This window comes from Polyodon spathula, chromosome 5, assembly GCF_017654505.1.
Source record: "Polyodon spathula isolate WHYD16114869_AA chromosome 5, ASM1765450v1, whole genome shotgun sequence".
In the NCBI taxonomy this organism is placed as follows: Eukaryota; Metazoa; Chordata; class Actinopteri; order Acipenseriformes; family Polyodontidae; genus Polyodon; species Polyodon spathula.
The window spans coordinates 63,986,555-64,001,249 of record NC_054538.1 but is presented as its reverse complement, the minus strand read 5'-3'; the positions used below and the strand labels follow the sequence as shown (position 1 = coordinate 64,001,249).

General features: G+C 35.8%; 1 protein-coding gene across 2 annotated transcripts in view; it reads left to right on the top strand.

Moving 5' to 3' along the window:
- LOC121316153 (spectrin beta chain, non-erythrocytic 1-like) overlaps positions 1-14,695 on the top strand; it is a 90,489-nt gene that overhangs the window by 32,402 nt on the left and 43,392 nt on the right. The window contains exon 1 of one of the 2 annotated variants that reach the window (XM_041250996.1): positions 5,644-6,225. The exons of the other annotated variant lie outside the window; for it this stretch is intronic. Coding sequence (XP_041106930.1) covers positions 6,081-6,225 — 145 coding nt within the window. The 5' untranslated portion in view covers positions 5,644-6,080. Of the gene's footprint in view, positions 1-5,643; positions 6,226-14,695 lie in introns of those variants that run through there. 2 annotated transcript variants of the gene reach the window in all.

Genomic DNA, 14,695 nt, shown 5'->3' with positions numbered 1-14,695 from the left:
GGTTTGGATCTGTGAATAATGAGTTTAACTGGCATACTTGCTTTATGTTCAAGGTTTAATCTCACATTCTCTCGCTCTCTCATTCATATTCATGTATAATGTCATCTATCTATATCTCTTTATATTTACTCACGCACAATAACAGACCCCCATAGGACCTGGAGAAATGTTAGTTATACCAGGGCGTTCTCTGGTAGGATTTCGCAGTTTGCTTCATCAGAATAATGAAGAAACTTGCAATTTTGAATTGAACATCAATCTGTAGTACTTTTTTTATGAAGATTACTTCACATTGATCAACAATTAAATGGTGTGTTTTTTTTTTTTTTAAATCTTTTTTTGCATGGCTTTGGAGATATTCTGGATATTTTTCCTTGACTAGTTAGCCGTGCTGTGTTCTTTGAACCATGGTTTAAAACCGTATGGGTTTTTTTTTTTTTTTTTTTTTTTTTTTTTTTTTTTTTTTTTTGTATAGTAATAACAACTCAACCACTGTCTTGGGAAATATGGGAAGCTTTAGCCCAAAGCTTAACCAAGCCAAATCCAGTATCCATTCCATTATTTAGCAGTTTTATTTTCAGAGCTGCTTGTGATTAAATTCAGAGGTGGTCCAACTTGTAATAGTCATATATACATGGGTTATGATAAGATCTTCTATTCAATTGCTTGTTTCTGAAAATGGGATTATTGGGTCACATTTTAGGTGGAATGTGGGCCATATGTAAACATTCGTAACTGACTATTTAATATGTAAATACAGCGGTTCCTCGTTATAAGGAAACAAGGCTCAGGCTGCTACTTGCCCCATAATGCCATTACTCTAGTACTTGTATTCTCGTTATAAGGCCGAACACAAATGGCATAGTTTCGTAAGGCTCCCGGGAGTACTGTATTCATTGATTAAATTCTTGTGCATTGAGTGGTTTAGCCCAAACTGTTAGACCAAATGCTCTGTGCTGAGATCTTGGAAGCTTGGAAAATCGTTTGGCTTTTCTCGCCAACAGAAAACCATTTGGATATTTTTTTTTTTTTTAACCCCCCCCCCCCCCCCCCCCCCCAAAAATAAAGATAAAACTGATTTGTGGTGCCCAGAATACAAGGGGTGAGTGATGACTTTTAAATGAGACTTTTGTCTTTTGTCTTTTTTAAAGCAAGAACTGGAACAAGTTACATTTTTTTGTATTTATTAAAGAATTCTTTCACCGTCTTGAACGTTTTTCTTCATGTGATCTGATGCATGTGGCTGAAGACATCATAGGATTCCTGGCTTCAATTATATAATAAACCACATGAGACTTAAATCAATCTGAAAAAGTGAGGACTTTATCCAGTGGTTGTCCACAGAACCCTGTAAACAGGTTAGATTTATTGTAGTTGTGCTCATAGAACGGTTTTCACAGATTCTCAGTAGAGGAGGTCATTCCAGTTACAGCTTTCATATTTACACAATGTGCTTTAAACAATCGCCCGGAACGCTGTCAGAGTTGCCATCGAGGACGGATGCTGTAAACTTTATCGGGTCGTATTTGAGATAAAATTTAATATAAATTTTATCGTAGTATATGTTATTTCTTATTTTAGAGGACGGGGAAGCCATTCACACATGCACTGTTTCCACAAGACCACATTTTATTTCCCCTCTGAAAGCTTGTTTTTAAAGCAGCAGCCAACACTGTAATATGGCAATACAATAAATAGGTGACCATACTGTTCAGATGTTGGCATCAATACACATGACTATTTGACATTCTTCAGGAGTGATATAATGCAGTTAAACAGACACTTTTTTTTATTTATTTCTCTCAGCAGGTGGGTACCAGATGTTAATGCAATACTCATTGTTAAAATTACATTTTAACCTTTTTAGTAAGCATCTAGATATTATTGGTTTATCCACTGTAGTATTTGAAAAACATAATTTGCCATGTCTTCAAGATACTGATAAGATTTTAATTTGACTGTTCAAATCATGAATAGTATAGCATATTTACCAAGAATACACATTTATGAACAGTGTGATCATTGTTTATCACCTGTTGTACCAGCTGAAATGTGTTTTTAAAACAAGTCGTGACAGTTACTTGAACGCTATAGAAAATAGGGTTACCGAGTAAACTAAACTTTAATTGATTGAAAAAAATATTTTAATTTTATTTATGTATTTATTTGGTTAAACAGTGCTTTACAAGCCCATAGGAAAATAGCACAGGGGGTCAATTACTACTAATAGGTCATTTGTTAAATGATGATTTTTGTTTTGCATGCATACCTCAAGCTGATTCTTCTGTTCATGAATGAATGTGAAGCAGCAATGTCAGTAGTCGGTGAAGTGACTATCATATTGATGCTCAGTGATTTTAAATAATGCATAAGAAACAAGCCTGATGAAATGCATGTAAGAAAGCAGCTTGCGTTTACCTGATAGCAAGGGAAATGTAAAACCAGGGACTAATTTAGAAAACCTGCCCGTGTTTCAGTGTACATTTAATCCCATAGAAACTACTGTATCAGGTTCCCAAATGCTTAAAAATAACAATGCAAGGATGTAAAAAAAGTTCAACGTGAAAGTGTTTAGTGGAGGAATATAATTGACACATTTTGAATTCCTTTCACATTTCTAGTAGTTGTGGATAATGGGGATAACCATATAATGGGGTTTGCTTCAGTCTTGTGTCTTTTAATATATACTGTGTAGGCTAACATCTGCATTTCATTAACTGAAGTATTTATGTAGTATTTTACAATAAGAGCTAATACATAAACGTACAAGTATGTGCTGGATTTAATGGTTGATTGTAACCCAGCAGGATTTTCATTCATTTGGTGTTCTTTTTTTTGTTTCATTCATTTGTATGTTCTTGCATGTAGCTATACCAAACCCAGAGATTGAAGTGTTAGTTTGGGAGTTGGCCTCCAGTTTTCCTTAGAAGCACACTCTTTTCTTCCGCTATTGTTTACTGAAAAAGGTGCACAGGGGAAGCTGTTCCTCATTGGTCACTTTTTAAATTTATTTTGCATCGCTTCAATGTCGGCCCGTCGCATTGCAGGCAGTGTGACTGCTTCATATAAAAACTACATGTGTGTGGTGCTTTTTTTTGTGTCTGGTTTGATAGGTCTTAATACTAAAATCACAGAATATATTATTTGACATGACAGGCAAGAGGAAATACTGTAGTTTAATACAAAGTCTAAAAAGGGGGTTAACTTGGCCCCTCCTTTTTTTAGATATTTTTATTTACAGTATACGTTTGATTCCCTCATTCCATCTTGGCTTTCTCAGTGACTGCAGTATTTGAAAATGGGAGGTCCTTGTATAGAACAATTATAACCTTGTTGATATTTCTGATCTGGCTTCCTGAAAGACCACTGCATAAGCTAACTAGAATGTGTCTAATGATTTGCTTGCCATGTTGTAAAAATGTGATCCAAAAATAACAGAATATGAGGTAAATCACACTTGCCTGGGCAGTGTATTGGAACACCATTGATGCATTCTACAAGGCCAGTAAAAAGCTTTAATAATTAAGGCGTGTTTTGACATTGAAATTTTTTCTGAGTCTCTCCTCTGCACGCCAAAAATAATACAATATTTTCTAATGGGTTTTAATATATTAAATCAAATGTACAATACATAGGCTTTCTTTTCTATAATTTGTATTGTTTTATTTAGGGTACATTATACAATAGTGGGCATCTGTCACATGTGCCACAACAACCAATCATATTAGTTGTTGCCAGAACAGCTAGAACAGTATACAGAGATGTAAGAGATGGCAATGGAAAGTGACATGGCATCAGTTAATGTATACCTGTTTTTAGATCGTGTATTTGAAGATGAGACGATTATCCTTTCAGCGACACATATAGTTTGTGTCCGAGTGGGTTAAAATATGTACCAAATGACCACACCTACCAGACTGCATCCCAGAAGTGTATACTGTATGAAGAGGAAACAAATAAATATTTCAGAATATCCTGGTTTCTCTTGACCGAGTAATAAGTGTCCTACAAAACAGTATCTTTCTAGTGCATATAAGATGCATTTAGATTTTGCTATCTGGCTACTTTTAATTTGCCTTGGGTTGATGACTTCCACAGCTTCCCTACTGAGTAGAAAAATACCCTCAGGGCTTCCAAGCAAACGCCTTTCCTTTACACAAGGGGTTGTTGCAGGTTAGAAACACTAGAAAATAAATGCTGTTTTTGAAAGACTAAATGCCAAAACTCCAACTATAGATAAGAACCAGAATGGATAGGTCCCACACACATTGGATTATCTGAATTTACACAAGGGGTTCAGCAATTCAGCATCAGAGCCTATGAATTTCTCAATTTTAACAGTGATTTAAAATCCACACAGTGCTGCTTGAGATACCATGTATGTTACCTAATTCAGATGCATAACATTAACTAATGCTTTATCTGTCGAGTTTGAAACAGAACTTTAGTGCTGACAGCTACATTATTTTAATTTGTGACCAAGTGAGGAACGATTGACTTTATTGTTTTCAGTACATGTATGCAGTTTTGTCAACGTGCATCATAATGGAGAAGGTGAGGAGGGGTGGAGTACAAGCATGGGAAACTTTATCCAGGGAATTTCTCAATCCCACAGGATGTGATTCACCCGCAAGGTATGGTACACTAAAAAAGGAACTCCGTCATAAAAAGAAAATCCATGCTACAGGTTTATTTATTTATTTGTTAGTTTGTTTAACAGCTTCTCTTGTCAAACCAAGTTCTTCAGCAGCCTAAACATTTAAGCAAATACTTTGTTTTTTATAATTATTTTTTATATTGCACAAGATTTTTTTTCAGTTTTATCAAGCTGATTTTTATCATTTGTATAGTTTGTGAAAACTAAATAGGTATGTTATTAGATGGGACTTTTTGTTTTTTGTGTAATTTCTTTTGATTAAACAAATCCTCAAATGCTTCACTGACTGACTGACTGTTAGAATCAACCTTGTTAAATATAAACTGTCAACGTTTATAACTGATCTGTTCTTTGCATACTCCTGTATGTGTTTTAATAATAATAATAGTAATACAAAATAAGAACAAATAATAATAAAACATATGTATAACTTATCAGTAATGATCTCAAGGCAAAATAAAACCACTAAATTAAATTACACAAATATATCAGATAAACATTAAATTAACCGTAAAAGTAAAATTGTATATAAATAAAATGCAGACGTACATACAATATGTGAAACCTTTGAGATGAAACTACAGCTTCTGTCGAGGACGCATAGGGAAGAGCGCTTGTATTCTTGTGATAGTAATCTGAGACATTTCAGTTACATGAGGCTCTTAACAAGAGCTTGTAACTCCACCAGTTTTGTATGAGGAGAAACCATTAATTTCAGCCAGTACATGTTTCTCTGCACAGAGAAAATACCTTCTCAGTTTCTTTAGCTCTTTATTTATGGACAAAAGACAGATTTAGATAAAAGGGCACTACAAAGTGCATTTTCTTATTTGTTTCTACAACAACAATACAAGGAAGTGGTGGACATCCTGGCAAACCCCTCCTTCCAAACATGGTACAGCCCAACTCCTCCTCCCCTTATGGTAATGAAGCAGTGACATCACCACTAAATACATAGTGACTTGCTACTGATTAAATTACAACCCCAACTGAAAAAAAGGTTTGTGAAAGGTGTGCTGTGTTTCAAGGGATTTCGTTCTGAAGGGACAGTTGTGCGCTTACTTGCCGGGCAGGGTTTGGTAACATCATCGTGGTGGACACAGAGAAGCTTTTTAGCTTCAGTTCTTGTTTGAATGGGAGAAGGACACAGAACAGTCATGCTGGTCTGCTGCTGAGGAGGCTGGACCCGTTACACACAGGCTACCAAAAGCCTACACTGCACTTTGTTTTGTTTCTTCAGCTTTGTACTGGACTGGCGCTGGTTCCTGCTTTTCTCCTTTCTTCTGTTTTACTACTACTGTTTTAGTTTGAGTTGGGGTTTTTTGTTTGTTTTGGGAGGCCTGAGAACTGTGCATTGTATTGCTTCTCCCCCCCTTTTTTTGTGTTTTCAAGACATTTTAATTGATTGCTTATTTGGAAGCAAATGGAATTACAGAGGGCATCCAGCATGTCTGGACCCTTATCCTCTGGACTTAGCCCCAGCCTTAGCCCTAGTCCTGGACCTGGCTTCACGGCTCAGGTACCATTCAATTACAACCAACTGGAAGGAAGATTTAAACAGTTGCAAGGTAAGATCCAGAAGGCTTTTGTTTATGTATAGTTAGTACTGTTGCTATGTTGTAATTGTGCGAAATAATACTGGTGCCTGGCACTGTGTATGCAGTCAGATAATCAGTCCATCTGAATCTGAACCTATTTGAGATGTATATAATTTTTTTTTTGTTTAGAGAAGGTGATAACTGGTTCAGTTTTGAAAAGATCAGATTATAGAGAAAGGACAGAACTGTGATATTGGTCTATACAATATTAGTCAGCTATGGCAGAACATTTGAGTTACTGAAATAAATTCTGGATAAAACATATTTGTAGCTTGAATTCCATCTACAGTCATGCATTTAAATAGTTTAAAGATTGAATTTCAAATATTCCCTCCTTTTTAAACCTGCAAACGTGATAACTGGACCCTAATTGCTTATTCATGGAGAACAATGGAAGGGGAAAGGTGGGAGTGGTCGTTTTTGTTCAGAGCCCTTCAGTAAATTAGAAGTGTTAAGGTGCCACTTAACCTTTTGATATCTAGATGTCATTTTATGTGCACATTGGATTATGAACCTTATAGCTGCCCCTTTTGAAATATCTCTCTGGCACATAAATTATAAACCTTTGGTGCTGTAGCTTCGAAATTCCTTGGAAGAGCCGTAAACCCAGAGGGAGGAATTTTTCAAAGTGATTGAAATGCTTTAGAGTGCCAAGTATCATTATTGTTCTTTCTCTTAGAAACAAAACACAAGTCACAATAAATTTAAGCATATACATGTACAGCCCCTTCCCCATCACCCAGCCATCGTCATGACTACAGGGTTTTTACAATGATTAAAATAACGTGTCAAGTACTTATTTAGCAAAATCTGTGTACATATTTAGCTAAATCTGGTTTTAATAAAAAGTCAGTAAATCTATGGCAGGCCTGAATAGTAATTATTGAAATATATCGAATTAGAGTAAATTCAATGATTGATTGTGAGCAAAGAAGAATTAAACACACTAAATGAGCTGCATATTTAATATTTCCCGTACATCTGTAGATGAGGGCTTAGAAGTAGTGTTTTTTAAGCGTTTTTCATTAGTAGGAGAAATATATATATATATATATATATATATATATATATATATATATATATATATATATATATATATATATATATATATATATAATTTGGGGGAAAAAAACATTTGAATTCCCTTTTACGATTTGGTTTATTACAAAGTTTGTGTTGTGAAAAGCACAATCTGTGGTTTGATAATAAACTGATAATATACCATAGGTTTAGCCACTATTTAGTAGAACTCAGCAAGAAGAATGTTAGGAAAGCAAAACACAAAGAGTAATTAAATTTGTAACTTAAAGATTTAAAATGTTTAAAATAACAATAAAGGCACTGTTTACCCGCTTCCAGTTACAGTAAAACCCTGATTTGTATTGGGTATTTCCTTTTAATTGCCTTGTTTGTGCAGCTCTGGTGTACTACCAGACACTAAAGTCAGTTTCTGTTGCTTAAGTATGTATTTAGATTACTAATATAACATTTTAGTAGGTGAAATTCGCACACCCCTAAAATAATTCATTTACAGTGTAATGAAGAGGCCTAGAAATTAGCAATGCAGCTACCTCAGCCACACAAGTAGCTGTTAATAATATGGCAGTTTGCGTTTATCTCCAGTGGGCAATAAAATTTGTAAAAAAAAGTGAAGACCTTTACATCGACGTGATACATTTGCTTTCCATCAGGTAAGTAAATAGAAATTCCTGCCAGGTGTTGCAATGCCCCTGCAGAACCTCACCCTTTATAGTAAAGCTAATTACAAAACTACTGTAGCTGGGTGTGAGGACGTACTTTGCTCCCCTGTCTACTCCGTCCAAAACATCTCAAACGTTCTCTATTGTACCTTTTTCTAGTTTTAAGGAAAATATGATTATAGGAAGATTAATAGGAAGATGTGCTACTTTTTACATTAGTACGTAAAATGGATATTTTGAAATGACAAAGTGTTTAGTTGTGTAAGAGGAGGTGGTCTGGCAATTGTGCTGACTTGTACAATGCTCTGTAATGGACTTCAGAAACAGCTATCCAATTACAGCATGCAGTCTCTTCCTGCAGAACTTTGGAGATAATCATGCACTTTGTAATGCCACTAATCAATTTAAATGGAATTTCTAGTTTTTTTTCAAAACTTTTTTAAATCGATGTTTTTACAGAAAAACTGCAATATGTGATTGTAAAATGTATGATTGCACAGGATATGAATACACTGTCAGATGTCACAGTAGTTTGGGGTGGGAGGATTGGGTATCTGATTGTGCTTTTCACTGAAGTAAGATGCTTTTTGTAATATACCTGCAGTTCCCTTTTCACTCTATCCACACAGGAGATGGAGGGAATCAGAATTGCAGCACTTCAGTATGAGACAGAACCATTTCCCAGGGTATAGTTAAAAAGTGTTCAGGTGCAAAAATACCAAAAGGAAAGCAGTAACAAAGTACCATATTACTTCACATTGGTGCTGCCGCGTTTATATTAAATTGATCAAAATGACTGCGGTGCTTGAGGGGGCGTCCTTTATTATTAATACTACCATTTTCAAACGCTGCAATATTTTATTACATGATTTATGAGATTTTAGAAGTATCACCGTTGCTTATTTTCTGTAATACTGTAGCTTGCCTGTATTTAGCAGCATGTGGCTAACCTACTTTGACTACAGTACATTTATCTGTGACAGTTCCCGAGAGCCTATTAGGTGGGAGTTGAAAGGTCAGGGGAGTACTGTACCAGTGAATCAGGAGTGTGTATTGGTTGTTAAGGGGCAAGACAATGCTTGTGTGGCAGTTAAATCCAAGAGTGTGACTTAGATGTTTTTCTGCACCAAAAATTACCTCAGAATACCAGTTCGATTTCTGTAAAAACTAAAATATATCCTACTCGGTTATTTTTTTTTCTCACTGTGACTTGCTTGTTTGTAATTTCTCTGCAAGAGAAACCGAAACTAAATCTTCTCATAGATAGTAAGCACATTGTTTTTATTTGTATGGGAATTACAATTGAACTAAAAACAAAACAACAAAACCACCTATAAAAACTTCAGAAGGACTGCTGTTTAAGACATAGTTTATCTTGCATTTTCTTTCAGAACTGTACTACCATAAAATAAAATGTGCTTACTATGTGTGTGTACATTAGTTTTTAATTTATGTGCTAGATTGAGGCTCCTGTGTCTTCGGGGGCGTTACATGTGCATAGTCAGTGTTATGCATTTATTTTTTTACTTTGTGTTTTTTTTTTTATTAGGGGAAGAAAAAAATACACTTCATTTATAGCGGCGTTTATTCAAGGGCTGCCTCTATTATTAAGCTGATGTATGACTGCTACGTCAATACGAGGGTGTCTTTAATTCGAGGGTGGCAGCAAAATGTTTAGGTCTTACTGGATTTTGTTTGGTCTCATGGAATATGATCAGTTTTGCCCAGAACCACATCTTGACCTCTTTCATTGGAAGAACATGAATGCATGGGATGAGTAACACTCACTCAACCATGTGACTTCTGAATTGGACACAGAGGTCATGATGGTAGGCAAGTCCTCAAAACACAGACAACTGTACATGTAGAGCTTTGTGAAAGAGGGAGCTGCTGTAGCCATACTACAGTTAACCAGCCTCCCTAGATATTCTGAATGACCCACTGTTTTGCTGGAGAGAAGAAACATTGAAAACTGAAGGAGCCTTTCATTGCAAGGGGAGCAGAAATTTTACATGTGATTTATATAGCCTCAGCAGCTTCAAAATTACTGTACAGTGTGTAACTGAAAATTCAAAACATTCTAATTTGTTTGTAACTTTATGTTCGTGCGTGTTACCCAAAGGGATTCAAAACGGAACTCTCTTCATGCATCCATGAGAATGAAATACAAAAATTATATCTAACATAGCGAAAGTTCTCTGTCTCTTTATATTCAGATTCAATAAGCTCGGAGTAATTAAACTGAAAACTCCCTTTTGTGTCCAACATTATTCCCACTGGATGCATTGGCACAATAGAAGCCTGGGAAAGACCAGAGTGTTCCGGAATTAAATGTGATGATTTTGCCCATGGCTGCCTAGAATTAGAGAAATTATATATTAACAGGCACGGCAAGATTTCCAAATTGAAAAGACAACGATGCACACTATTTACCTGTCAGTGTCTACAGGAGTCAGTGCCTCCTATGCAGTTATTGTAAACTTTCACATGCTTTGTAGTTCTTGGTTTTTGTACAAAATATTGTCTCCGCTTAATGATTAAGTTTGTATACTTAGTGTTGCATAATACATTTAATACTGAAATACTGTAACCATTTTCCTTAATATAAAAATACTGAAAATGACTGTGGCAATGTCCCGTTTGTATTGTACACAAAATTGTGTGTGAAGCTGTAATCCCAGGGCTGCCCAGTACTACAGGATAAGTGTGGTCTAATTTAGGTGTGTCACCTGTGAATGTTTTTGTTCACCCGTCATTGGTTTAGAATTGAACCACTCAAAACCTGACTGATTTTAAAATCGGTGAACTCATCTCACAGGAAGGAAAGCATCTGGTCAGCCTGGGGCAACTCCTCAGGAAACATGTTGTTTGCTTGGTATTACAAAGAATACTACAAGAAACATTCCATACAGCCATGAGATGCCAAATTGGGGGTTACACATCTACTGTCTGTAAACTGTCAAAATTAGCAGGAGACATGTTAGAAAGGCTGATGAAAGGTACAGGGACATTTGTATTTGTGCCGCCTGCCCTCAAACAAAACTCACAGCTAGGAATATATCCAGCTAATAAGGCACTATTAAGTCCAGGCTGTGAATTAGCCTGAAGTATATGGCTTGGCTAATCATTTTAATTGGAGAGGGTTCATGTTGAAGTTTTTCTTCAACTCCTGGTTAATCCTCACACACAAACATTTTCATGCAAGGAAGAGTGCATCCTGGCTTGATTGCTTAAGACAAATACTAATCTAAAAATGTTTGATCAATGTGTGCTGTTTATTAATTTACCTATGTTTTTAAATTATATTTGGCTAAGATTTAAACAGGGCTACAATTTATTAATTTTTTTACACATCTGACACACTGACAAAACCACCTATGTCTTCATGTCCCATGATGGTTTGCACTCCCTTTGTTTGTGGGTCAGAGGGTGCAACTTCAAAGGTCATAACCCCCTCTGATATTAGCTGTGCGCTTGGAGGGTGGTATAGAAATGAGTAAGCTTTTCTTGGGTGTTAGTGGGGCACATCTGCAGGCTTCTATAAATTAATTCAAACAGCATCAGTGTCAGTTTTTATTAAACACAGATGTCAGATATTATGTGTCTCTTACCTTTTTATATTGTGGCTTTTCATAATATTGCCTGTGGATAAAATGGAATGTCATAGGGTTTGGAAGTTGCACTTTCGGCCTTTTTTATAATGAAAACAAGGTGATCTCCTTAGCATAGCTGAATTTTTTAACACTAACTTTCAAGTTGTTGAAAGCTATTTCATTGAGCCTGGACTTGATTATTTCATGTTTTTATTTCCTCCCCCATTTACACGCCAACTGAAGTTGAAATGTTTAGTCCGTTCTAAATAAATGGAGACTACAGCAGGCGTAGTCACAAATACTGCATTGCAGCCAAATGTGGGAGCCATTTACAGTATTTCAATGCATCAGAGTATTTATTTATTTTTTTAGATATTGTCCCTTTGTGTTGATCACTACCTTGCACTGTCTTGGCAGTACAGTATGTGCTTAACTCTTGTTAGCGCCCAGGTTTTGTTGTACCCAGCTCAGTCTCGAGGAACTTCATCAATCACGTTTTTTTTTTTTTTTTTTTTTTAAAAGCACGAAAAGTTAATGGTAAAATCACAGTGGTGTCCTTGTGACAGTAGTGCTACTTTATCTGAAATGCTAAAATGTGTGCTTTTGACCCAATCAGTATCAGGCAGCAGGAATTTTATAAACCTGTATTGAAACAACATGCAAAGTTGTCACATTTCAGGAAGCACTCTTATTGCTAGGCAAAGTTATTCTAGCCATGGCTGGTTATAGACACTGATTCAGCACAGCAAGGGGAATAACAGTAATTTCTAAATACCTTGGATGTATTTTCTTTAGAAAGTCCATCTAATCCTTTACTGTATGAAATGGCTTACATATGCAGAATGTAAATATGCTATTGGAACGTGCATTGACCTCACTGGGTATAATTTTATGACTCAAGTCCCATTTTACCATGGTTGGCTGCAACCCAGTTAGGTTCAGCACAGTTACTACAGGTTAAGCTGCTCCTGCTTTTAAACAATGTACATTGCACTACTTTGTTAGTGTGTCTTTTTTTAAAGCTGATAAATTATTTAATAATAAAAAAAGCAGGTCATACAATGTTTATCAATACATGTTGTAAATATAATAGTAATTAAATCTCCTTGGCTTTCTTGCTGTCTTAAACTGATGATTTTGTTTGGTAAATTATTAATTTGTAATCACATTTATTGAGTGCGTCTTTGGCCTTTGGATTGTATTTAACTTCAGATACAGTATTACTGTCTGATAACGTCATTCTGTGGGTTTTTTGTTCAGTTCTGATTATGCTAACTGACATTTTTTAAAGTAGACTTTTTAAAGTGAATAAACATTTGTTTGTGAAAGTACTAGTTTACTACAGAATACTTGTAGTCTTTTATACACTGCCTTGTTCATTTGGGCTTTTCATGTTGTAGGTCTTGGTTTGTCAACATGTTGGGCAAAGTTACAAGATAAGAAAAGCAACTTTTATGCTAAAACCTGATGATCAATGGCTGTTTGCCTTGTCATCATACCTCTGATGGGAATCGTAATCCTACTGTATTAGGCTATTCATATAGACTTCTGTAATTGGTGTATTTATCTATCGGAAGTCAAGACTGGAGGATTAGACGGTTTGAGGACCTCAAAGCTCCAGTTGTAACAATGGCGGGCCTTTATAGCTTGTTTGTCCTTCAACTCAGCAGCCAGCAGTGGGGATGCAGGAACTGGGGAAATGAATAATTTATTAGAAAAACATTCTTGGCGCATTCTGAAGTAGTGAGTTAATGTTGAAATGTTTGTAAGGAAGCTGCAAGGCTGTGTGGAAGTCTCGGCACAGAATGTTGTCTGTGACCTTCACTACCTTCCATTGTTTTGATACGGATGTTTCACCTATTACATCCTAGAAATAATGGATTGTTCTGAATGGGTGACAATGTACTGAATGTAATATAATCGTACTGTGAAAGATTTTTCCTTGGGCAGATTAAGGTACATACTAGTTTTTTTTGTTTGTTTTTGTTTTTTGTTTTTTTGTAGACTTTGTAAATGACTGAGCTTTTTTGGAATTACAAAAATGTCATGTTGCCTTTTATTTATAGAAATACATGAACAGTAAAAGCTGGACACTCCAAATTCCACAGTTTGTTAACATTAGCATTGCTATAGCCATTTCACCAGAAGATAATGCTCATAAACAGGATTGGCATCAGTTTCTGAAAATTGTATTGTTGTAAACTGGGTAAGAATGTTAACCAAATTCATTGCCATGGATAGCTTGTGTACATTTCAATTTTTAAAATTATATAGGTTGCATGGAAAATTGGATTTAGCATTCTGTCATTTGCAAGCTCACTGAACCAACAGGTTCTTAAACCATGATGTGAGATACCATACAATGTTCACATTAGTCTGGGGATGTTCCAAAAGGCACAATAACCAATATAGCTACTGCTGTAAGTGCGGTACAGGAAGAACAGTGCAGTATCTTGAGGCCATGCAGTGCAGTTCCTTGTCGGGTATAGCAATGTCCTTGACAGGGCATGGAGATGAAATGTGACCCCTATGTCAACAGTAGAAATTGGTACTTGTCACAGTTAAATATCTACTAGTTATTAAATGCAAGTCAGCCACAAGGCGCACACTGTGGTAAGATGGCGGTTTCCTGGAGATTTCAGTTTGCAAACCATACAGTTATTGGGTGCAGCTGTACACATTAACCAGGATTTCCTGCCCTGAGGAGGGTGGGGTTTGACAGTCATCTACCACCAAAGAAAACCAAAGTATGTGTGATTTGGTGTTCTGGAGCAAACACACAAGCCAAAGGGCTATTTGGAGTAAAGAGGTTTAGTAGAAGTAAATAAGAACTTTTTTTTATTATTATTTTTTTGTTTTTACAAGGCTATTTGTTTCTAGTAGATTGTAATTGGTTCCTGTGTAGTTTTTCACATAAACTGTAAACACATAAACAAGTAAACTGATGGGTTAATAAAAGGGTTAAAAAACACTTATTTAAAGCGGTCTGGAAATGGTGAAAATAAAGTGAATGTCAAAATAAATGTAAATTACTGTACCGTCGGTGATAATGGGTGCCCTTATTTTATTGTAGTGCCCTAGATTTACAAAAATCTGATCAGAAGATTTAATTCTGTTTGGAAATCTGAAAGACCATAATGCTGTAGA